Source organism: Peromyscus leucopus, chromosome 12, assembly GCF_004664715.2.
Source record: "Peromyscus leucopus breed LL Stock chromosome 12, UCI_PerLeu_2.1, whole genome shotgun sequence".
Taxonomy (NCBI): domain Eukaryota; kingdom Metazoa; phylum Chordata; class Mammalia; order Rodentia; family Cricetidae; genus Peromyscus; species Peromyscus leucopus.
Genome location: NC_051073.1, coordinates 27,595,697 through 27,620,039, shown reverse-complemented (window position 1 = coordinate 27,620,039; position 24,343 = coordinate 27,595,697). Strand labels below are relative to the sequence as shown.

The following is a 24,343-nucleotide window of genomic DNA, read 5'->3' as shown; positions in this document are numbered from 1 at the left end:
TGGTCACCACCCTTAGGAAAAACTCAGGAGAGCAGAAGGTGTGTCAGGAGTGAAGATCGCGGGACGGGACGGGGAGGAAGGGGAAGAGGGGCTGGAGACCCGCCTCTCGGTGGCCGTCCAGCCCCGTTCCGGGCTCCAGGTGCCGGCCGCGTGAGTGGGCGGGGACCTGTGTTGCGGACGTGTGTCCCGGGCTCACCCCGGCTCGCTCGGCGGCTATAAAGGGCCCGTCGCGGCGGCTCGCCTAGGCTCGCCCGGCTCCGCCCCGCCGCCCCGCGCCGCGCCGAGCCGCTCGCACTCCTCCGCTCGGGCCACTCGACCCTCTCGGGCCTCGGCTACTCGGGCTGCGGCGAAGATGGCGGCGCCGGCGGCTCCTGCGGCAGGCGACAAGGGCTCGGAAGCGCCTCTGGAGGCCGCCTTGGCCGACGTGCCCGAGCTGGCCCGACTCCTGGAGATCGACCCGTACCTGAAGCCCTTCGCCACGGACTTCCAGCGCAGGTACTCGGGGAGCCCCTGCCACAGCCCCTCGCCCCCGCGGCCCGCCCGCCGCCGCCGCCGGCGCCAGGCTCCCTTCCGCACGGGCCCGCCCCTCTGGCGTGTCAATCATGGGATGGGCGTGGCTCCGGATGGGCTCCGGGTTTGTTCTGCTTGGAGTGTCTGCGGCTTCCTGCACGTCCGCCCCGAACGCGCGCCATCCGCTACGTGCTCGGAGCCATCCAGCCCCTTCTGGGACAAGTTTAGGCCCTCCCTGGTCCTGTTGGTTGCATTGGACGTGACGCTCAGCGCGTGATTGTGCATTTCCAACTTTGTAGTTGACTTCCTTTGAGCCGTGTGGGTGCAGTCCTTCAGGCAGACACTGTTCCCCCAGTGTTTGCTCCTGTTAGTCCATGCATCTTCTTTTCACCTTGATCGTTGATCAAAGTTCCTCCCCTTTCCTAAACCAACACCGAAGAGGGTATGTAAGGCAGTAAGGCAACGGTGGCGAGTGTTTGACCTTGCTTTACCATCCCGGAGAAGGGAGGACGGCGTGGATAGCCAACTTGTAGAACTCAGTTCCAAAGCCTTTAGTTTTAGCTGCTCTCGATCATTCTTCCCTCGCTTGGAGTGTAATGATTACGATCAGCTCAGGTTCAGTTTTAAAGTGAAAATAACTTCTGTACTAACTAGAGTGATGGTCCCATTTGAAGTATTTTGTTGTAGTCACATTTGTTAAACTAGTTTCTTCTCTTAAGCCCAGATAACTGCGGAAAATCAAAACTACCGTGGCCACAGATTATAAGCAGTGCTTTTAGTCATAGAAAACATCCAACTACATGGGTGATTATGAACATGGGTTGATTTGAAAACACAAAGAAACCTTACGTTCACGTCTTGGTTTTGTCATGTTAGTCAACGTATTCACTTAAGTAACTTCCTAATAAGAAACTGAAGAACGAAAGTGCCTGCTCCAGAGAGTTTGTAGACAGCAGCTGATTCCAGAGTTTACATATGCTAATGAGAGCCCCCCTCAAAGTCACCAGGCTGGGCTGAGGCTCACTTGAAGCATGTAATTATGCCCTTGGATAAAGTATTGGGGAGGAGTGTGGTAAAATTTCATACGGAATGTGCAAACCTGTTGTAAGATAGTTCACATGCTTAAAGTTAAAAGACTTGATCTGATTTTGAACAAAAGCGAATAATTTATCTTTTATTTCTGTATTTTTGTAGAAACCTATTTGCGTGGATCAAAATAAAAGCAATGTAGAAAGGAACATGGTAAAGACGTTCTTTCACCTCTGCTCCTGTCTGCTTCATTCCTTCATCCATTCTCACCATAGATACTGTTTTTCATATAAAAATCACTTTATTGTAGTGAACTCACAAATTAAAACAAAGGAGGGTGATTAAGGGTGATGGCCAGTCTTCTTGGAGTTCCCAATTTTTTTTTTTTTTTTTTTTTTTTTTTTTTTTTTTTACATTGACTCTACTTGTGTGGTTTGTAAAGTGACCTGTAAGTAATTCTAGAACAAGAGTTGTGGAAATATTTTGCCTGTGTCCTATTTCCGGTTTTAAATGGCCACAAGCAGACAAACATCATTTATTCACTTTTTTTTCTTTTGTATACTTCACATTCAACTCCACAGGGGTTGAAGCAATTACAGTCATCTTTCATGGTTTGTCAAAATTAATGAGAGGAACAAAGGCCAGAATAAAGAAGGGAGGGAATCCAGTGTTCTTGGTGAAAAGTCTGGCCCAGTGGGCCCTTCTATGCTTCACTGTGACCAGGACACTACTCTGTCCTTGGTTCTGGGTAATTGCCATTTTCCAGCACACATGTTCCATTTAGGCATGTCAGATAGCAATTTGGCATTTGTCAGTGGCGACTTTTGTTGTTAGCTGTTGAAGAATAAAAACTTCTTCATAGTGTCGTCATGGTCATTGATTGCCATGATTTGAAATGTGCCCCTTGCAAAATTCGTGTGTTAACCAGTGTGCCGTATAAAGAGCTGGGGCCTTTAAGACATGCCTAGGCCATGAGGGCTCCTTCCCCATGATTGAGTTAAACCCCTTATACCCATAGACAGCTTGAAGCCCTAGTCAAGGATGCATCTTTTGGCAGTAGACAATGGTCTAATTAAAGAAGGGACTTATGGGGACATCCACGTCACCCTTCTAAGGCCCAGGGAACATTCCAGAACATGCAGAATAGGGCTGTCTGAACCAGAAGATGGGGAGCCATACTGTAAAATTCCTTCTTTGGAAATGACTTTTCCATGGCTATCATGAACGCACAGCAGCTGTGACCAATTGCACAAGATAGGTGTCTACATACCCACCTCCAAAGACATAAAAGTAGGATGGGGCTAGTTGGGAAGAGGAAGGCAAAGAGGTCACCTGGAATGGGGGTCACCAGGAATAGGAAGGAGGACAAGATAAGGCCAAGGAGAGGAAATGTTGTAACCATACATTGTATACAAATAAGAAAGTCTTGCTGGGCGGTGGTGGCGCAAGCCTTTAATCCCAGCAGTTGGGAGACAGAGGCAGGTAGGTGGATCTCTGTGAGTTCGAGGCCAGCCTGGTCTACAGGAAAGGCACAAAACTACACAGAGAAACTCTGTCTCGAAAAACCAAAAAAAAAAAGAAAAAAGAAAAAAAAGAAAAAAAGGTCTCAAAAAACTAAAAACAAATTAAAAATTGAAAACTAAAAGAAACCTTTGGTGTAGTTTTGCCCTTTTGCCCTTCTGCTCGTGAGACATTGCCTTCCCACTCTCTGGTTACTATAATAACAAGATGCCACCCAGGAAGCAGAGAGTAGCCCTCCCTGGACAACTTCACCCACTGGCATCTTGTTTTTGGACTCCTCACACTCCTGAACTGTGAGGAGATACTTTTTTTAGTTTTTATAAGTCACCCTGTTTCAAGTATGTTGTTGAAGCCACAATAGTAATGTAAGATACTTATTTTATTTTCAGCTCATTTTTAGTGACCCGCTTTGTGTGTGCTTGGACTAACACAATGAGATGATCATCGATGTGCAAAGTGTGCTTATTACATAGTGCAGAAACTTGGAGATACAACCATCGATATATAAGAATGGTGATGGAGAGTCGTTTTCTTCTCACTGATCGATCATCACATTCTTTCCCAGTCAACATTGCTTCACTTGAAATTCTGTTTTGTACTTTTTACCTTCTGTGAGAATTCCAAATCTAGTGTAGAGTGGGAGTTACTTTGCATCATAAATAAAAAGTAGATACATTAGGGTGTGATCACTGTCTCATCGATTGCCTCCTAAGGTGACGTTTTCTACTTTGCTCTTTCTAATTTTGTTAAAGTTGTTGTTACACTCTAGTTAGTTCTCATTAGTGATTACAACCACATTTGATCGCTCACATCTTACAAGGCATTGGGAGTTGGCCAGAGGGCTCTCCTCACAGCAGTCATTCAGTGATCTAGGATTATGAAGGATTTGTTTTGAAATTTTCTTTCTCAGTTCTGGTAGCTTGGAAACGAGAAAATGAAGCTATGGTTTTTCTTTTGTTTTTGCCGAGTAGTGAGCCCTTTCTGTTGAGACCTGCTGGTTTGGTATATCTCCTCCCTAAAATAGAGGACTGACATTTTTGAACCCTGCTCAGATGAATACAATTGGTCTACCCATAGTCAGTATTCTTTCTTTAAATTTTACATCGTATTTAAGTGTATATTGTGATATTTCTTCTTCTAAACATCGTCTACTTAGATGGGATACACATTTTTCCTGGCATGCCTGTAAAGCAGTGGGTAGTGCTGATCTGAAACTAGTCTTTATTAAAAGCATTCTTTCTTTCTTTCTTTTTTTTTTTTCTGGTTTTTCGAGACAAGATATCTTTGTGTAGTTTTTGGTGCCTGTCCTGGATCCCACACTGTAGACCAGGCTGGCCTCAAACTCACAGAGATCTGCCTGGCTCTGCCTCCCGAATGCTGAGATTAAAGGTGTGCACCACCACCGCCCAGCTAAAGCATTCTTTTAAAGTTTTTATTATTCTTTCTTTTTTTCTTTCTTTCTCTCTCTCTCTGTGTGTGTGTGTGTGTGTGTGAGTACCCATGGAGGCCAGAAGCTAGAGTCAGATCTCTTGAAGCTGGAGTTCTAGACAGTGTGTAAGTCACCCTGTGTGGGTGCTGAGAACCGAACTTGGGTTCCCTAGGTGCTGGTGAGTGCTCTCATTCACTTTGCTATCTCTCTAGCTATGACTAACACTGTTCTTAAGAAGTCCATAGACAGTCATGGTAAGTTATTCTGTATGTTCGTTCTCTATGGCATTGTACATTACAGAATCCTTCTTGGCTCCTTGAAGCCATGGTCTTGCCTTTCCTCCATTACTTTTGTAGGTTTTACTTCACTCTCTTTCAGGCTATATTGTGTAAGAGAATCCAGGGTGCTTCCCTACTCCTCATGTCTTTCTTCTTCTTCTTCTTCTTCTTCTTCTTCTTCTTCTTCTTCTTCTTCTTCTTCTTCTTCTTCTTCTTCTTCTTCTTCTTCTTCTTCTTCTTTTCTCCTTCTCCTTCTCCTCCTCCTCCTCTTCCTCCTCCTCCTCCTCCTCTTCCTTCTCCTCCTTCTCCTTCTTCCTCTTCCTCTTCCTCCTCTTCCTCCTCCTTTTTTAAAATGCCATTTAATTTCTGCATAGTATTCTTTCCTTAGACAAATCATTTTTGTATTTCACATCTCTTGAGGCTACTCAAAATCTGCCTTCATTCCAGATTTTCCTGCTGTTTTGCAATATAATTTGAATGGTCTTTATTTTAATGACCTGTAAGTACAAAGCACAACATACATAATCTGAATATATAGACTTTCATCCTAAACCTGTTTGTCCTTCCATACCCCATCTTGGTTCAGGTATCCTCATTTACCAGTGACTCAGTCTTGAAACGTAGCATATTCTTTGTGCATGTGTGTGGTGGTATTGTGTTCCCCAAAATATTGTGTACCCTAATAAACTTACCTGGGGTCAGAGAACAGAAAAGCCACTAGATACTTAGGCAGTGGTAGCACATGTTTTTAATCCTATCATTCCAGAGGCAGAAATCCATGTGTTCAAGGATACAGCCAAGCATGGTGACTCATCATGCCTTTCATCCCAGAAAGCGAGCCTTTAATCCCAGGGAGTGATGGTAGAAAGCAGAAAGGTATATAAGGCGTGAGGACCAGAAACTAGAAGCATTTTGGCTGGTTGAGCATCAGGCTTTCTAGCAGCACAGTTCAGCAGAGATTCATTCGGATGAGGACACAGAGGCTTCCAGTCTGAGGAAACAAGATCAGCTGAGAAGTTGGCCAGGTGAAGTTAGCTATGGCTTGTTCTGTCTCTCTGACCTTCCTGTGTTCACCCCAATACTTGGCCTCAGGTTTGATTTTATTAAGAAGACCATCTAAGATTTCTGCTACACATGTGAGTTTTTGTGTGTGGGTGAACATGTGCATGTATGGAATCTACCTTTTCTTTAGAAAGATCTCTCACTCCTGAAATTCACCAAATAGGCTCGACTGGCTGGTCAGGAGGTCCCAGGGATTTGTCTGTCTCTATCTCCTCATTACTAGGAGATCAAAAACACTGCATGCCATAATAGTTGGCTTTTTACCTGTGGATTCTGGGTATTGAACTCAGACCCTTATGTTTACAAGGAAAACACGTTAATAATTGAGTCATTTTCTATGGCTCCATTATTCTTCATTCTTTTTCTCTCAGTTTGGGTAGTTGTCTCCTCTGACTCTTTGACGTATGTATCAATCTGCATGGTTATTATTACCTTATTTCAAGTTCTTGGTTTATCTAGAGAGGCATGAGAATGGGCCCGTAGCTGTTACTTCTTTTCTAGATGTTCATACGACTTTTTCTGTTTTTCCTTCTTCATTCCCAGTATAATGAATGAATATTAAAATAGGTGAATGTGATTATTGTAATGGTTAAATGAGAATGTCCCCTGTAGGTGCCAGTATTTGAATAAGTGGCCCCCAGTTGGTGGTGGTGTTTGAGGAGGTGTTGAAGGTACAACCTAGCGTCCATCATTGTAGGCGGTCTTTGAATGCTTAACTCCTCACCTACTTTTTTTTTGGTTTGCTCTCTCAGCATGTGAGCTTTTCACTTCCTGTTCCTTTTCCGTCACTCCACTCCTCTATGTAGTCTTTATCCCTCTGAACTGGAAGCCTAAGTAATCTTTCTTTGTGTAAGCTGCCTTGGTCATAGTGTTTTGTTACAGCATCAGAAAATAACTAATGTAATTATGATACTATTCTGCATACACCTTTTTAATAATTCCCCATTTCTGTTGAAATATAATCCATGGTCTTTCTCTTAACCTATGGCAGTCTACACTGTCTGGTCTCTGTTCGTCTTTCTAGCCTAATCTTTATGTGTATCTCATATCCCCTATCTCTCACCAAACCCCAGGATGTTCCCTCTGACAAGACCCCGGGGCCATTCTGTAAAGGATATTAAAAGTTTCTAATCTCATCAGAGACATGGTATCTTTTGTCCATTTCTGCCCCTTTAACACTAAATGTTGCATATTTCCTTTTAATAATTCCTTGGGTATGCAGAAGTTATGGTGGGAGTTTAGAGAAAAATCACTGGATAAAAAGCAGCAAAAGCAGCATGTCAAGAACAGAGACAAATTCTGTTATTGTAAGAGGGAGTCTTTTAGCTTGGTACAAGTAAATTATTAAGCAAAGCTTTTCTTCATAAAATAACAGACAATATATGATGTCAAGTAGACATTTAACATGCTATGAATACCAGCGTGAAGATATGACGGCACATTCTGCTTTGCTGCATGGTATGCATTTTGGTCCACTCTCAGATCAGGCTGTGGTTTTTCCATGGGTTGTGACCTCTGCTTCATGCATTTTTTTCCCTTCTGTCTCATAACATGACCCTATACATGTGTCGGGACACGTCTTAGGATATTTGGATTTGACGTGTCAGTCGTCATATCCACAATTGTTTTTCACAGCATAAGAATTTTAAAGGTGACTTACTGGTGTCCTTTTTTTTCCCCCCTCAGCACCCAGCAAAACTGTAGATTGTGAAGAGAGTCAAATGTCAGTGGTCTTAGAAGGCAGAAAAGAACCAAAGTTAGGAGATGCAGCTGACCGCTTTTCTGTACCAGTAGGACCCATTTGCTCTTTGCAGCAGAGATCTGCCCTAGTTCCTGAGTCATTCTTGAATGATCGATAGCCACGGGCAGGAGTCGCTGACCCCTTCTCATTTTGCAAGTGTCATAACATGATGTGATAGGACATTCTGCTTAGAATAGGCTCTGGCGCCAGCTGCACCACCTCTGAATAAACCCCTCTGTACCTGGTAACTTCTTTGAGATTTCATTTCACCTCTCACTATGTTGGCCCTAGGCAGTCAGATGATTCCACAGTCCTGTGAGTCAGGTGTGCGATAGGTTTAGAGCAATTTCTCTCCTTACTTGAAAGCATAGGTTAGGCTTCAATGAACAGATATTAACTGAATGAAAGTCTGTTTTTGCAAGGGAATTGGGGCTACCAGGTACCTCTCGCCTGACGTCAGCATTCCCCCACTCTCTTTCTCTCTAAAGAATTCTCTTCTTGTGGTCATGTCTGCTCATCAGTGTTTGTTCTTGTTTTGAATCCAGGCTGCTTTTATGTTTAATAAACAAAGTCCTGTTAAGTTTACTGTCGGGACCAATAGGAACTTGGAACCTCAACAAGAGGAAAACATTAAACGTGTGTCGTTCTTCAATTTACATGTGTTGATCTATTTGATAATTTCATTGTATATTCTGTGATACTGTTTAGCAAGGTGACTGACTTGTAAAACTTGATTGATTTTATTGTGTGTCTTTCATTAATTCATTTAAACTTTAATCTTTTGCAAGTAAAATATTTAATTAGAATATATCACTCCCCCTTCTTTCTCCTTCTTACTACCCTCCCTCTTAAATTTATGGCCACTTTTTGTTTTTTTCCTTGAGACAGGGTTTCTCTGTGTAGCTTTGCACCTTTCCTGGATCTCACTCTGTAGACCAGGCTGGCCTCGAACTCACAGAGATCTGCCTGGCTCTGCCTCCTGAGTGCTGGGATTAAAGGCATGTGCCACCACTTAGCCTCTTGTTTTTTAATTATCATTGTTACACACACACACACACACACACACACACACATATATATATATATAAATATAAATACAATCCATTGAGTTCACTTAGTGTTTACTTCATGTTCAACTGTTGTGCATTTTAGTAGTTACGGCTTTTTTTTTGTTCAAATAATCTAAATTGGGCTCTAAACTTAGGCCCATTACATGCTAAATATAAAAATATTATAGAGTGGTTGTGTTACAAAGTTTAATAATAGGACAAGACTAGGATCCCTGCTTTTATAACTGCCAAGTAGATTTGAATCCAAGGATGTCACTTTCTTACTCAATGGAAGAGCACAGAAATACTCTTTTTAGAATCTCTTGAGGACTAACGATATATGTAAAGATGCTTAATATGCCATAATCTGATGACATTAGGTAACTTTCCAGCTAAAATATTATTTTCACTTCATTTTATTCTTGTTAGGTTCTTTGATGCTGTTTCTGAAGTCAAGCCAAGGCCTTAAATTGTCCACTTCTCTTTGTTTTCCTAATTAACTATGTTGTTCTTTCTTCAGGGAATTATTCTTTCTCCTGTAGAGGTGATTGTGTGAGTGAGGTGAGGCAGGTGGCAGTTTTAATCACAATCTAATAGAGAGGGAAAAGAGCATGTTTAAACTTTGATCCTTAATTTGGAGTGGAAATGATGAGGCAATTGCCAGTTCACTGTAAGCTGAAGGCAAGGATGAGTCCTGGGACGCAGAAAGCACAAAGCTCCTTTCATTGAAAGAGGTAAATGCTAGCCCGCAGAAACCCAAACTCCCCATCCTCTTGATCTCTCCTCCTGTCTTCTCTCCTCTTTCATCTGACTCGTAAGTGTTCATATTCTTGAGCATCAAACGGCTGCAGGGATTTTCTTCCTCCTGAACTCTGGATGGTTAGACGGATGATCACACTGGGTTTACTAATAGCCAGGATAACTTTGAAAATAAGACTAATGGGCAAGAAGAAAAAAAAAATTATGATATTCACTTAAAAGTTAGAAAATAAAAGTGTAGTCTGAGCATGTGATTCATGACTTGTAGTAAGAAAAATAAATAAATTTGTGGTTCTGCCTTTTCTGTTTTTTTTTTTTTTATGATTTCAAGGTACTTTTAAAATAAATTTGATGTTTTAAAGATATATGAAACAAAGGAGTGGAATGTTCATATGTATTTAATGAAGCCACCAAAGAGTCAACTACAGTGAGGCACAATTTCTGGACAGGTACCCACCCCAGTTCTGAAATCTAAAGTTGAAGTCTCTAAGTTTATATTTTGCATTGGTACAGTTGGGTTTTCTAAATATTTTCTATATATTCAGCAGGTAATTGTTTTACTAATGATGTCTACTACTGAATATCATCTAGTTGATTTTCATTAATAAGCTCCTATCTATAGGTTGCATTTAGGTGTGAGTAGCTGCACAGTGCAGATGTACATACATGGTAATACCATCTATGCATTTAGTTCCATTTAATAGAAAACCCCACGAACTGTAAATTATAGCGCAGAAGTTTGTATTTCTTACTCATAGTAAAGGTAAAAATTTTGGATTTCTACCTGACCAGTTTTTATCTTTCTACTCTTTAACATTTGATTTTTATTCTTGTAAGGTTGATGGGCATATTAACATCCATCGTCCATGGTGTATGCTGGGCGTTTACCCACCAACCCCACAGTTCCCCAGAGTTTTCTTGAGTGTGAGCAGTAGGAAATATTAGATAGAAAGATTTATATTGTGGAGAATATTGTGGAGATAAACAGAAAATAAAGGATAGCCTCGAGAGAGCCTGGAACCTTTTCCAACGGGCCCCGACTGTCTCTGTCGCAGGGTTTTTATAGAGACACCAAGGGGTGGAGCAAAAGACCTCCTCCCCCTGCACAACCAAGTGCAGACCATCTCAGACACCTGCACTCAGGCCCGTGGCCCTAATCATCCTCTATGTGGACCTGCTGGGTAAAGCCACAAGGAACCCCAAAACAGGCTCCCACAGGTGCAGACATGCAGATTTATTGTGTTTATTTAGTCAAACAAAGGGTAGCTATCTTGATCTCTCTGAGTACAGGTTACCAATCAAAAGTGCCCTGTGGTCATCCTTACCTGGAAGTGAGCCTGGACCATGAAGTCTTTAAGTTGTGTACCCTCTTCCTGAGAAATGCCCCTTTTCTAACATGTCCATCTTTAGAGCTGTTTGCTTTGCTCTGAAGAGGAGACAGCAGGATAAATACAAGAGCCCCAGCAAGGAGATTATTTACAGTCCTTCATCATCACCATGGATACATCCTTCTGAGCAACATCAGCCCACCACCTCCCACCTCCCCCAAGAGAGGTCTGCAGCCATATACTTAAATGTCAATACCCCCTGGGTCATCACTTTGTGAGACCTAATCTGTATTTATTTTAGATTCCTTTCTTGGAGAACTATAAAGACATTGGGCTACCTGGTCTCAACCATGCTGAACTCATCTGTTTGCTTAATTGCCACCATGTCTTGGGTAGCACTATTGTCTCCCCTTTTGAATTTCCCTTCCTTCCTTCCTTCCTTCCTTCCTTCCTTCCTTCCTTCCTTCCTTCCTTCCTTCCTTCCTTCCTTCCTTCCTTCCTTCCTTCCTTCCTTCCTTTCTTTTTTATTAAGATTTTTCTATTCACTTTACATACCAACCACAGATCCCCCTTCTTCCCTCTTCCCACTCCCCATCCTTCCCCTCCAACCACCCCCCCATTCCCACCTCCTACAAGTCAAAGTCTCCCATGGAGAGTCAGCAGAGCCTGTCACACTCAGCTGAGGCAGGTCCAAGCCCCTGCTCCTTGCACCAAGGCTGTGCAAGATGTTGCACCCTAGGCACTGGGCTCCAAAAAAGCCCGCCCATGCACTAGGGATGGATCATGATCACACTGCCTGGGAGACTCCCAAACAGTTCAAGTTAAATAACTATTTTGCCTATCCAGAGGGCCTAGTCCATTCATATGGGGGCTCCACAGCTATTGGTCTTCAGTTAATGGGCTTCCACTAGTGTGGCTGGTCATCTCTGCATGTTTTTCCATCATGGTCTTGATGTCCCCTGCCCACAGAATCCCTCCTCTTTCTCATCGATTGAATTCTTGGAGCTCGGCCTGGCACCTAGACTTGGATCTCTGTATCTGCTTCCATCAGTCACTAGATGAAGGCTCTACGATGACAGTTACGGATCCACTAATCCAGTTACTGGAGTAGACCAGTCTAGGCACCCTCTTGACCATTGCCATTAGTCCAAGGTGGGATCATCCTTGTGGATTCCTGAGAACTTCCCTGGCACCCTGCCTCTTCCTATTGCCAACATGCCTTCATTTATCATGGTATCTCTTTGCTTGCTCTCCCACTCTGTCCCTGTCCCAGCTCAAACCTCCCATTTCCTTATGTTCTCATCTCCCATTCTTTGCCCTTCATTATCCCCCCACCCCACTCCCAGTTTGCTCATGTAGATCTCATCTATTTCTCCTTTGCTGGGCTATCTATGTGTCCCTCTTAGGGTGCTCCTTGTTAGCTAGCTTCTCTGGAGCTGTGGGTTGTAGTCTGGTTATCCTTTGCCTTACATCTAGTATCCACTAATGACTGAGTACATACCATGTTTGTCCTTCTGAGTCTGGGATATCTCACTCAGGATGATATTTTCTAGTTCCATTCATTTGTCTGCAAATTTCATGATATCATTGTTTTCATATACAGTTTATTCTTCAAAAATATGAAAATATTTAAAAAACCAGTTCACTCATTATTAATTAGTAATCAGTTTATATTTCAGTTCTTTGGAGAACATAATATTTGTGAGAGAAAATAATGGAAAATGTCAATTAATTTATGCTCAATGTTTTTTTTTTTGTATTGTGCATGTGTGTATGTGTGTGTGTGTGCACATGCACATGTATTTATGTTCTTGTGTGTAAGTGTGGGTGCACATGTGCCATAGTGTACATGTAGAGGTCAAAAGACACCTTGTTTTTGAGTCAGGATCTTTTTGTTGTTTGCTACTGTGTATGCCATAGTCCTTGACCTGTAAACTCCTGGGGATTCTCCTGTCTCAGCCCGCAGCCTCGCACCTCAGCATAGGCCCACTGAGATTCCAGCTGCCTGTGCTACTGTCTGGTTTGTATGTAGGTTCTGCAGATTCACACTCAGGCCTTTTTGCTTAGATGTAGACAAGCACTTGACCCACGGAGTGGGCTCAGCTCCTGGGCTCCATCTTCAAGACATGAATTGTGTTGCTATCTAACTATGGATGCAAAACCTTAGGAGACTTTACCATTCTACCGTCCCATTTTGCTTTTATTGAGCTCATGATGCATAATTAGAACTATCACTTATCAGAATGTACTTTTCAGATAGATACGGGCCCATGTCATCGTACACAAGCATAGCAATTTGTCTTTGACAATGGGAATAAAGGACAGTTTGTGCAAGAATGGGATTTCATTATGGTGTCAGAAGATTAATGATTTATGGACTCATATTAGTGTTTTCTTCCTAAGATATAAGGGTCTGTTTTCCATTATCATTCTGTATTAATAGAGACTATGAGTCACGAATACCTGAGATGCCATTGCTTTAGTTAACCAGTTTTGCAATTATTTTCTCAGGTAGACACATTATTATTCCAGGATTCTGAAGTTTCTCAAATGAGTTCATGGCTGACAATTTGTACTTCCTTCCCCAACTATTGTCATTCCATATTAAAAACAAACAAACAAGCTCCCTAAATTTTGATTCTTCTGTTCTTTTGTGTTCCATTTACCTGTGTGAGCCGTCCATCCTCCAGATCTTTTCGGGTGGCAGGCCTGCTTTTGGTTTTTCAACTGTGCTCCTGGTTGCTAGAAATGTAGCGAATGAAGGTCTCTTTTTGTTTTACTTCCTTAGTGAGACTTTCAGTAAAAGCTTTCTACTGTCCATGCTGCATGAAGCAAAAGTTGGTCGACAAATGCAGCACATAAGTAGAAATACGTGACAAGAAAGAACAGTAGTATCAAAACTGAGCATTGAGTGTAGCAGGTTAATAGTGCTTATAAACACATAGGGCATTTAATGAAAGAATTGCCAATTGTGTGTACAACCACTTCATTTTGAACCAAGTAAAGACTCACGGGAAGTTTCAGAAGCAGCACAAGGAAGGCTCCTGTAGCCCTTCACCAGGCTTGCCCCTGTGGTATTCTGTTGCATAACTAGAGTATGGTACCAATACCAGGAAGTTGAGATTGATGCAATCCGTGGATCTTATTCACATTTCTTCAGTTTTACAAATGTTTATTCCTGTGTGTGTCTACTTCTTCATGGTTTTAAACACTTATTCTTGCATGTTCCTACTTCTTCATGGTTTTATTGATGTATATATTAATGAAACTGTCACTGTGGCTAAGATATAGAATTGTTCTATTACCACAAAGAAATCCCTCATGCATAAAATTCACACTACTGCTCTCCCACTGTTCCTAAATTTGACAATTACTTACTGACCCAGTTTCTAGCTCTATACCTTTTTTTCTTTTCATTTTGAGACTCCTATATGAGTTACATCAGATGTAAGCTTTTATGATCGACGTTTCTTCCCCTCTCCTCTCAGCGCAGTGCCTTTGAGATCTTGCCTCATTGAGTGTAGAAGTTTGTTTCTTTCTGTCACCGAGTAGTATTTCATCATGTGGGGGGGTGTACCATCTGCCTGTTTGTGTATCCATTGACCTGCTGAAGAGCATTTGGATTATTTCCAAGTTTTGGATATTAGAACTATTTGACTAAAATGATATGAATCTTTCATGTACATATTTTATTTGTCTGGGATGAATGAAGGCTGATTTTGTGCTAAATATATGTTTAGGATCATAAGAAGTTGTCAAACTACTTTCCAAAGTTTCTATTTTTCTGTCTTGTCATCTATGAAGAACCCAGTTTTATTTGAATCCTTGTTAGGATTGACACTGTATTTTATTAGTTCCCTGATAGTTATCTAAGGACATCTAGTCATAGTTTTAATTTACATTTTTATCATAGCTCATTAAGATCATTTTTGTTGACCCACTGTGTACTCTGCTCAAATGCCTGTATTTGGTTTAGTTTTAAAGTCAGATTAACTTTCTTTCCTTTAAACAAACTATTTTGAGACTGAGAGTTCTTTACCTATCCCAGGTATGAATCCTTTGTCATCAGTGTGGTCCACAAATATTTCCTCTCAGCCTGTAGCTTATGGTTTCATCTAAATATGTATGGTCTTTCACACAACACACACACACACACACACACACACACACACACACACACACACACACCCACACACGTTTTCATTTTGAAGTACAGTTTATTGAATTATTTCTTTTATAGATTATACTTGATTTTGTTCTTATGAATGTACTCTTCCTAGCTCTAAACATCTGACGTTATTTTTCTAAAGGTACTGTTGTTTTACATAGTATACTTAAGTCTGTTTTTCATTTTGAGTTAACTTTTGTGTAATTTATAAGGTTTAGGTCAAGCTTATTTTATTGGCTGTGAATGTTGGAGTCTTATTTTACATTATAACATGTTGGTCTTTACTCAACTCTAACTGAAGTCTGCAAGCAGTTATAATTGCAATATATATTACAGTTTATTCATAGCATGGGGATGAAATAGTCTACCAACTTTCTTATTTATAATGTCTTTAAAAAAACTTTTGCTTGTTATCTTAAGACAGCTAAAGCTTTGGGATGCAAGGTAAACCTGAGAACTATGTAATTTAATCTCAGGTACAATTTTATTGTTTTTTTTTTCAGTATTTAATTTTCTTATTTTTCTGTCATTTCGGAACATTATTGATTTATATTCTAGTTGATAAGAATTTGTGTAGACTTCAATTAATAATCTTAGTTTGATTTAGAATGCTATAAGGTTTTAAGTGATATGTTTAGAATGGTTTTATTTGTCTCTATTATGTACTCATCAGATAAGTACTATTAGAAATATATATTTTTAAAATCTACTTTCACTCAGTTTATCTTTTCACTTGATTTAAATGACAGGTTAATTCTGTAAAACTTTTTCTGATCTTTTTAATTATAGGAGTGAGTTTGTTAAATCTCAATTAAGCTAATACCAATATTTTCCAAAATTAGCTTCTTTTTATCTAACTGAAGTTGGCCTTTGGTTTATTTCAGTCTTACTATTTACTTTGATGTTTATCAGGGTTGATTGTTCTAGAAATGCTGCTAGCAATTGGAGCACATCAGTTTCCAAAGAAATAGGATAGATGTTGAAATATAACTGTTGTTAGCACATTTATTTGACTAAGGTTGCAAAACTTTATATAGGGTGGAGAAGTGACATTTTAGAGAAATTCTACAGTTATAACTCACTAAAATGTAAATAGACAGTCCATATTATTAATTCAACTAACCAAATTACTAGATTGGTTTGAAACCCATAATGACTCTTTAAAACCCTTACTGTAGGGAAGAGCGGTTCTATCATTGGCATTATCCACGTTGTTTCTTCTTATCTCTGCATTATGACTTTAATGAGTGCATCTGGAGCTTTAGGGTGGCCTATGGAAGGTGACATGCACAAAGGACATTATTGCTCAGAAGTTGTCTTGCAGGCTGTGCATAGGCATCTGAGTTGTGGTCTGCTCATTAATTGGTTTTAGAAGCCTATTTCCGCATTCTCTTTGTCACAGGCATTTTTCTACATAACGTAACAAGTGCAAGTGGCCTGCCTGACAGCTGCTCAATTAGAGAAGAGAATGTAAACACAGTAGATAAACCCAGTATAATACAGATGAAAGGTAGTCAGTCAGTCCTGGTAAAGAAAGGGACATGTACCACCAAGAACTTCGTCTTAAGTTCTTAAAATTATTCTTCTCGACAAGGAAGAATTAATCTTTCAGGATGGGGACAAGTCAATGAGACTTGAGATTCAATGCACTAGATAGGTCATTAATCTTCATTAAAATAATTAGTGAAGGTATCCTGTTACTGTATACATGAGTTGTATTACTTAATGTGAACGTTTCCTTGCAAAAAGGGCTCAGTTGCAAAATGTGCTTTTATAAGAATTGCCACATTGTGTAAGCACTGAAGCTTGTAAAATGCATTGTAAATCATATCTGATGACAAACCAGCATGCTTCTTCATAATAGACAAGCACATTTTGGAAGTAAGAGTAGACTATTTTTAGAGGCAGTGAGCAATTCCAAAGTAAGCTAAGGTACTCCATTTTTTAATGAATCAGGGAGTGGGGGATATTAAATTGAGTATCACTTGGCTAGGAGGATTCCAGGGACAAAAATGAGTGTCCAGTGCTTTCTCCTTAGCCTCCCTTAAGCATCTTGCCTAGATCAGCACTGTTTAAGAGTAATATAACATGGACCATGTGTATAATCTAAAATTTTTTAGTAACCACATAAAAAGATAAAATAGATGAAGTCATTAAAAAATCTATTATTTAATTCATTGGATTCAAAATGTCACCCCAACATAAAACTAAAAAAAAAATTCTGCTTATATACTTCACATTTTTACAAATTAGGCATTGCAAATCTTATATTTGTTTCCTGCTTAAAGCACATTTGGGCTCAGTAACAGTGTGTGGCCTGTGGCTACTGTATTCCATAGGGAAGGTTTAGATTATGTGTTTGAAGCCGGAACTTTCAGAGAGAGAGAGAGAGAGAGAGAGAGAGAGAGAGAGAGAGAGAGAGAGAGAGAGAGAGAGAGTTAGCATGATCCCCACAAGGAGAATAAGGAGAAAGATTAAGTCAGCTTTGTGTTTGCAATAGAGGTAATTAGACACATAGAGATTACAGTTTTGCCTAAGGGACTCCCCAGTTATTGAACCCTGTTTTCTTAATACTCCGAGAATTAAAGGAATGATATCGTAAATATAAACAAAGAACTATTCCACATAATTAACTGGAGGTGAGCAGGTGGCCATGTTTCCCCTCCATTCTTTGAGTCAGCTAATCCCCCATTAGTTAATTATTTATTTATTTGGGTGGTTTTTATGTCAGATTTTCTCATGCTAAATGCATTATATCTGTCCCATAAAGCAAAATCACAAACAACATAACACCAAAAGATGGACCAAAGTAAATCTGGTAAAGATTTACTTCTTGGTGAAGGGATTAAGATCTTGTGACTGTCCCTGGCTGTGTTAATTGTAGACCTTTCCTGGATGTTCCAGCTTCGCTTGGACCTAGCCCAATTCACTTCTGTTTATAACTCTGCTGTCCGAAGAGTCTTGCTTAGGGGCAGTGGTGACTCATTATGACTTGCACTATTACAGAGCAGATGTCTTGTTAATGGAGAGGAAGGTTGGAAAGATTGCTTCTCCTCACTCTTAAAACAGTAACCAAGTTGTAGGTTCATGTATGCATGGACAAGTGTGTGCCGTGTGTTTTATGTCCTTTCCTTTCTGAGGTGTGTTTATCGTCTCTAGATAAGAATCTATCAATGCTTATACTTCTATTTGCTTTGCATCTACTCTGAATACCTGATAGTTCACCTTGTAAGGATAGGGGGAACATTGCTGCTTATAGTTATTTAACCTATAGCTGTCGATCAGGCTCTTCCTGGATTGCTTCTTAAAGATCCTGCTCTCTTCAATGTTATGATTGCCTTGCAGTACATGCTGACTCACCCAGCATCCTGGATGCTGCATGCGTGTCTTGAATTTAAGAATAGAAGAATATAGTTAGGAAACATATTATTGTCTTTTGGTGTTTTCTTTAGAACTTAGAATAGAGGTTTACACTCTAGGGGTGTTTTGCAAGTTATCTATTGACTTGGGGTCTGGTCCAGCTTGTTCTGTAATATTAAAAACCTAGAAATATTTATTACTGTAGTTGTTTGGGTGTCCCTAGGAACATTTGAGAGTAATTCTTCAATCATGTTGTGTCCTGTGGTGGGCAAAACTGTGCACACACACATACAGCTTAACCTTTCTCCTGCCTAATACATCTGTGAAGAAGATTGTAATTTGTGCATTGTGCTTTTATCGGGTTGCCGTTCCCAATGCAGTTAGTGTAATTTTTCATTTCCTAACAGTCCTCAGGCAATTCTGTTTAACATGCTTTCTATTTCAGAACATTCTTCTATTTAAAAAAACTTTTTTTCTTTTTTTGCCTCAGGCCCAACATGGTTTTCTAGCCAGGCCAGTAATTTCTACCCTTGCTGGTTTTAGTCACTTTTACTGTTAAAATTCTAAGTGTATTTACTATGGATGCCTTTTGTGATTGTTTTTATGGCAAAGTTAATGCTGAGATACTGCTGATTTGTTGATATTACATCTGTTTCACAACAATATTATTTCATTTTTATTACTAAGGGGAAGAGATGGTTAATTTTTTGCTTTTATTTTTAACTTTTTTATTTATTTACTTAATAAATGGAATTATACATTTCTATTTACTAAAATGTAGAATGCTCCACAACAATAGCCACACTAGAAAAAGAAACTGATTTATTGATAGTTACCCCACCCCATTTTTTTCTTTCAATTTCATTCAATAGGTAGTCAATTGTCCTCTTAAGGTGATGCATTAGACATTACTGAAACAAGTTGCCTGAGTTACTGTCTCAATGATCATGAATTAGGTTTGATTTTGGTTTAAGATGAGATACATTTCTAAGGGGAGATTTAAGAGCTGCTCTTTGGAATTGAATATGTTAATAGATAATCTGGTAATAGAGACTTAGATATTTACTGGACAAAGACTAATAAGCAAGAACATCCATGACCAAGCCTTTGTTCTCATAAGCCCTTGCATCAAACACTGAGGGAGATGTTGAAGCAGCTGTTAATGGAATCAAAGTTCTCAAGACATTTTAGGAACTAAGGTTATAGTAAAATTAGATCTTTGGCTGTTATAAATACATGTTTGTGAATAGCTTACATGGGTATCGTCTAATTAGCTTTTATATGACACTGTCTTAGCTAGAATTAGTGCTCTTTTTCACTGTGCTGACTTCTGTTTATAGACAAGGGAGGACAAGGTATTCTCTTCTTTGAGGATAGTGATCTGAGTATTAAGGAGATAGGAAGAACTCTTCTATTATGAGCATAGTTTGCATTGAAATTTCATTGTAGTTCTATTTCAGCTCTCATTTGTGTTGACATTTGGGAATTCTGTCATTGTTCTATCTATCTCAAGTGGAGAATAAAGCTTATTTTATCCAATGAAGTGTCACTGGGTCTATCAATCACACTTCAGGGCATGCCCCAGTTCCATGTGTAGTTGGCTAACACAAAACAGACTTTATTTTTTTTTGGGGTATCAACTTTTGTTTTCTTATTTTTTTTGTATTATTATTATTATTGATTTTCTTTCCTTTTAGAGAGAGAGAGAGGGTAAAAGAGAACATGGAGTTCATAAATTTGAGTAAGTAGGGAGGTGGGATGGACCTGGGAGGAGTTACAGAAGGTGAAAGAATATGATAAATATATTGTATGATACAGGAGGAAAATAATACGATAAGTATATTTTATGGGATAGAAATAGTATGATAAATATATTGTATAAAAATTTAAAGTAAACAATAAATAAATTACATTTTATTATTATTTTTTAAAGTCATGGTATCATTGTGTAGCCCTGGTTGGCGTGGAATTCACTTTCTAGACACATGTAGCCTCAAACTCAGAGATGTATGTATTCCTACTTGAGTGCTGGGTTCAAGGTGCATGCAAATATGTTCTTTTCAAATTTACACTCTTAAAGGCAGCTGAGGCTCTATCATTCATGACTGATACCAAGTGTCAATAGCTTTTCTTTGGCCTTAAAAAAACATCAAACATTTTGTTGAAGTAAGTATTTCTCAAGCTTTTAGTGCTTCTAATTATTATTTATTATTAACCATTTTTGAATTAATGGAAACTTTGGCCAGGAATTCAAAGACAGTATGAAATTTTCAGCACTTAATATTTCATAGCCTCAAAAAGTTGTTGTTAGAAAGATGTTATTGGTAATTGCCCTTCCCTGATAATGTGGGTTTATTTTCATTCTTTTTTAAAATTAAGACTTAATTATTAACCTGTGAAATAGTATATGTTTTAGTAAACATGAGCCAGGTTTGGGGTTATATGACTTATATGTTTCTCCCTCTCTCTCTCTTTCTCTCTCTGTCTCTACCTCATATCTTGGGTGAATAATTTGGGCCTTGTCCTTTGTCTAGTGACTAAGATGCCCACCACTTGACTCTCTGATGCTATTCTTTTATTATAGTTATGATGGATTTTCTGTTTTGATAAAATGAGGTTTTAGGTTTTAAACAAACTGTGTGGGTACATTTGTGCTTTATATCATTTTTAGACGACTTAGGAGAAGTTTGTAGTAATTCCCTCATGTATTTTCAACACCAGTGATTACTTATTACTGAAGGTTAGGTTGCTGAAATTGGTGTAGGGTTGTTTGGAGCCAGTGAATTTAGTACTGTCAAAGGCTAACAAGCAAGTGGTAGAAATCTCCCAAAGTTAGTTACTTTCAATTTGGAAAGACCAGGACCAAGGAATGTTTTTGTGTTGCTCTGAAACAAGGCTGAGCACTGCTTTTATTATAGGAAGATATACTTGTTTAGTGGGAAGCTTGGAGAGGATTAATGAAGCTATTTGGGTTTTTAAGTGGAAGGAATTACAATGGAATTCTTTTGAAGAAAGGGAATGTATATGATGTTTAATTAAGAGCAAACTAAAAAGAAAATGGGTATTTTAAGAACATCTTAGCTTTTCTTACGTAAGATGATAATAAATAAAATGCTCTGTCTGAATTGAATAGACACAAGTGGGTGGCATGTGAACAGTTAAAGAGTCATTTCAATAATGTTATGGACAAGACTGTTTTTATCTTTCTTCTCACGGAGTCATCAGAAATATCTAGGAAGAATGCAAGCTGCAACTAATTTACATTAGATTTTCATTGGGATTATTCTGGTGTTTCTGTACGGTGAGATGTCAGGATTGTTGTGGGTTACTGAATGTATTAGATAAGGTAATAGTTATTTCCAGCCTATAGTATAGTGCATAGGGTTGTAGAAGCTAACTAACTGGCAGTTCCAGAGCCAAAAATATATATCATTATCATTTAACAATAATTTTGTGGTAGCTGGCTGCATCAGGGCCTTTCCTCCTGTAGACTTTGTTCTGGTTCTCCTTCTGTCCTCTGACCTTTAAGTTTGATTTTTCTGCTAGCCAGCCAATGGATGGTTAAAGAGATTATAACTGGAAATGACTTCATAACATATGCATTTGAATGATGGTGTATGCATGATAGTTCATGAAGCCTTATGAGAAGCTCTGAGAGGTTCAGCTGTGAGTGGGAGGGCTTATCTGTGTTTCACCTACTGTCTACCCACTTTCTCTTAGGACAGGTAATAACAAAACAAAACAAAACAATCAAAACAAAGGAAAAACCAAAAACAACCAGCCATACCCTATTTGGTTGCATGGTGAGAACATCTAATTGTGTTTTTGTTGTGGTGGTTTTTTCCTAAGTACAATAGTCAGAAGAAAACTGAAGTTGAAGGAAATTGCTGTAATACCTAGTGAAGGCTTCACAATCAGTCCTGAACCCAAACTGGGATGTGTAAGATATCTCATGCCCTTCTACGATTCTGTTTATTCTAACAATATAAACAACACCTATAGTGTACTGGGACACGCACATGTGTATCTTGATAACATATGTGATCATTAAGCCAGGAAATCTGCCTGTGAACTTGCACTTTTAGTCAGTAGTTCTGTGATGCTGCTAGACCTGTTTAAGTAGTAAAGGTAAAGCTTGCATGCAGTTGGTTATATTGAGAGTACTTGCTTTTCTCCTTAGATTATCAGTACCTTTGCTTGCCAATCAAGGCTGGGCCTTAGCTACTACAACACATTTATGATTGTGTTTGTGTGTATGTAGGACAGACATTGATATCTGGTATCATCTATTGCTTTCTACCTTATTTGTTGAGGTATATCTCTCAATGTGATCAGTGTTCCAGCTAGACCGGCTGATGAGCAAGCCTTTGGGGGCTGCCTGTCTCTGTCCTGATAGTCTGGGGTTACAGAAGAGCACTGCTATGCTCTGCTTTCACAGGGGTGCTGGGCTCCAAACTCATCTTACCATGCTTGCGCCGCAGACTACTTAGTGACGGAACCATTCCTCACCCCTTATCTTTACTTTCATTTTTTCTTTATTATTATAACCCTCATTTTGGCTTTATTGTTAGTATTTTTTTTTTTCTATAGTGCTTGAACTACATTAAAAAAAAAATCACTTGGCATGGGGGCATATGTGTAATCCCCACACTTGGGGGATAGAGGAAGAACATCATGACTTTGAGGCCAGCCTGGACTCCCTAGTTAGACCATCAACGAAGAAGCAAAACAGACTTGTAAAATAACAACCCTCAACACCACATCTTTGCAAATGAAATTCTTAAAGCTTTTCAGCTAACACATTTTTTTTTTTTCACCTTTATCCTGATTTTAAAAACCAAGGAGTGCCTGCCTGCTTTTTCTGCTTTGAGTGCCTATCAAGGATGGAAAGGGTTTCTGTAGAAGGGTAACCCTGTCTGCTCATCTTTATAATGTGCTGAAAATAAAACAGTCCATCTCCAAGTATATTCTTTCCCCTAGTGTTGCCATTTGTTCCGGTATCTCAGAGAGTATTATGGGAAATAATTACCATGTCCATATTTCAGCTCCAGTGAATCATGGATTAGTTTATCAGCTAGAAGATCATCTTTACACTTGATTATGATGGATAATCTTTATTGTTGATCTGAGTGGATTGGTGCAGGAGATGAATCCAACTCACCTATGGGTTTAGTCCTACATTGCTGGAGTAGATTGAGAGTGGAAGTCTTACAGGGAGCACCATCCAGTGGGCTGTGAATTCGGATGGGGTTAAAGTGGGAATGAGGAAGACCTCAAAGACGTAATCATTGCATTCTTCCTACCTGGTCACCTTGAGGTGAGGTGCTTTGGTCCATTACTTCTTTCCCTTCTTCAAGTTCAGCAGTCAGTTAGCTGTAGACTGAGACCTTGAAACTGAGGCCTCAGTGGTGAAAAGTCTAACATGCTTATGTTTTTTGAAATATGTGAAATTTTGCCACATCTGATGCTTAAATGTCCACAAATCCAGAGATGGAAATCTGCAGAAAACAACTCAAGAACATTTTAATAAACTGTTCTGAGGAAGTGATTTCTGCGAAAGGAGGTGAAAGTCACACATGGTAGCTCACATATTATACTTCAGGGGCTGAGGCAAATGATTAATGAAGTTTTGAGGTTAGCTTGGGCTATATAATGTGAGACCCTACCTAAAAAATAATTTTGCTGGGTGATGGTGGTGCATGCCTTTAATCCCAGCACTCAGGAGGCAGAGCCAGGTGGATCTCCGTGAGTTTGAGGCCAGCCTGGGCTACCAAGTGAGTTATAGGAAAGGCGCAAAGCTATGCAGAGAAACCCTGTCTCAAAACAACAACAACAACAACAACAACAAAAATAATTTTATGGATTGTATAAAGTGGAGAAAAGTACAGAAAAATGTACGTAATGATTAAAATTGTGGAATTTGGCTTTGGGACAAGATTTAAATTTTGTCTTTGTCTCGGGAATGCCTTGTTTCAAAACGCCACAGTTTTTCACATGTGACAAAGGTACAAAATGTCATTTTGTACCAGGGCTGTTCTGAGAAGTAACTTTAATGGAATGTGTATTTAAGGCAACTAGTGTGTTTCTTGGGCAGATACTAAACACTGAA

The 24,343-nt window shown here is 39.5% G+C and overlaps 1 protein-coding gene across 1 annotated transcript in view; it reads left to right on the top strand.

The window, feature by feature from the left end:
* Positions 1-243: 243 nt before the first annotated feature.
* The window catches only part of Gbe1 (1,4-alpha-glucan branching enzyme 1), a 253,228-nt gene continuing 229,128 nt past the window's right edge, over positions 244-24,343 (top strand). Inside the window, exon 1 of the mRNA XM_028876721.2 lies at positions 244-495. Coding sequence (XP_028732554.1) covers positions 353-495 — 143 coding nt within the window. The 5' untranslated portion in view covers positions 244-352. The remainder of the gene's footprint in view (positions 496-24,343) is intronic.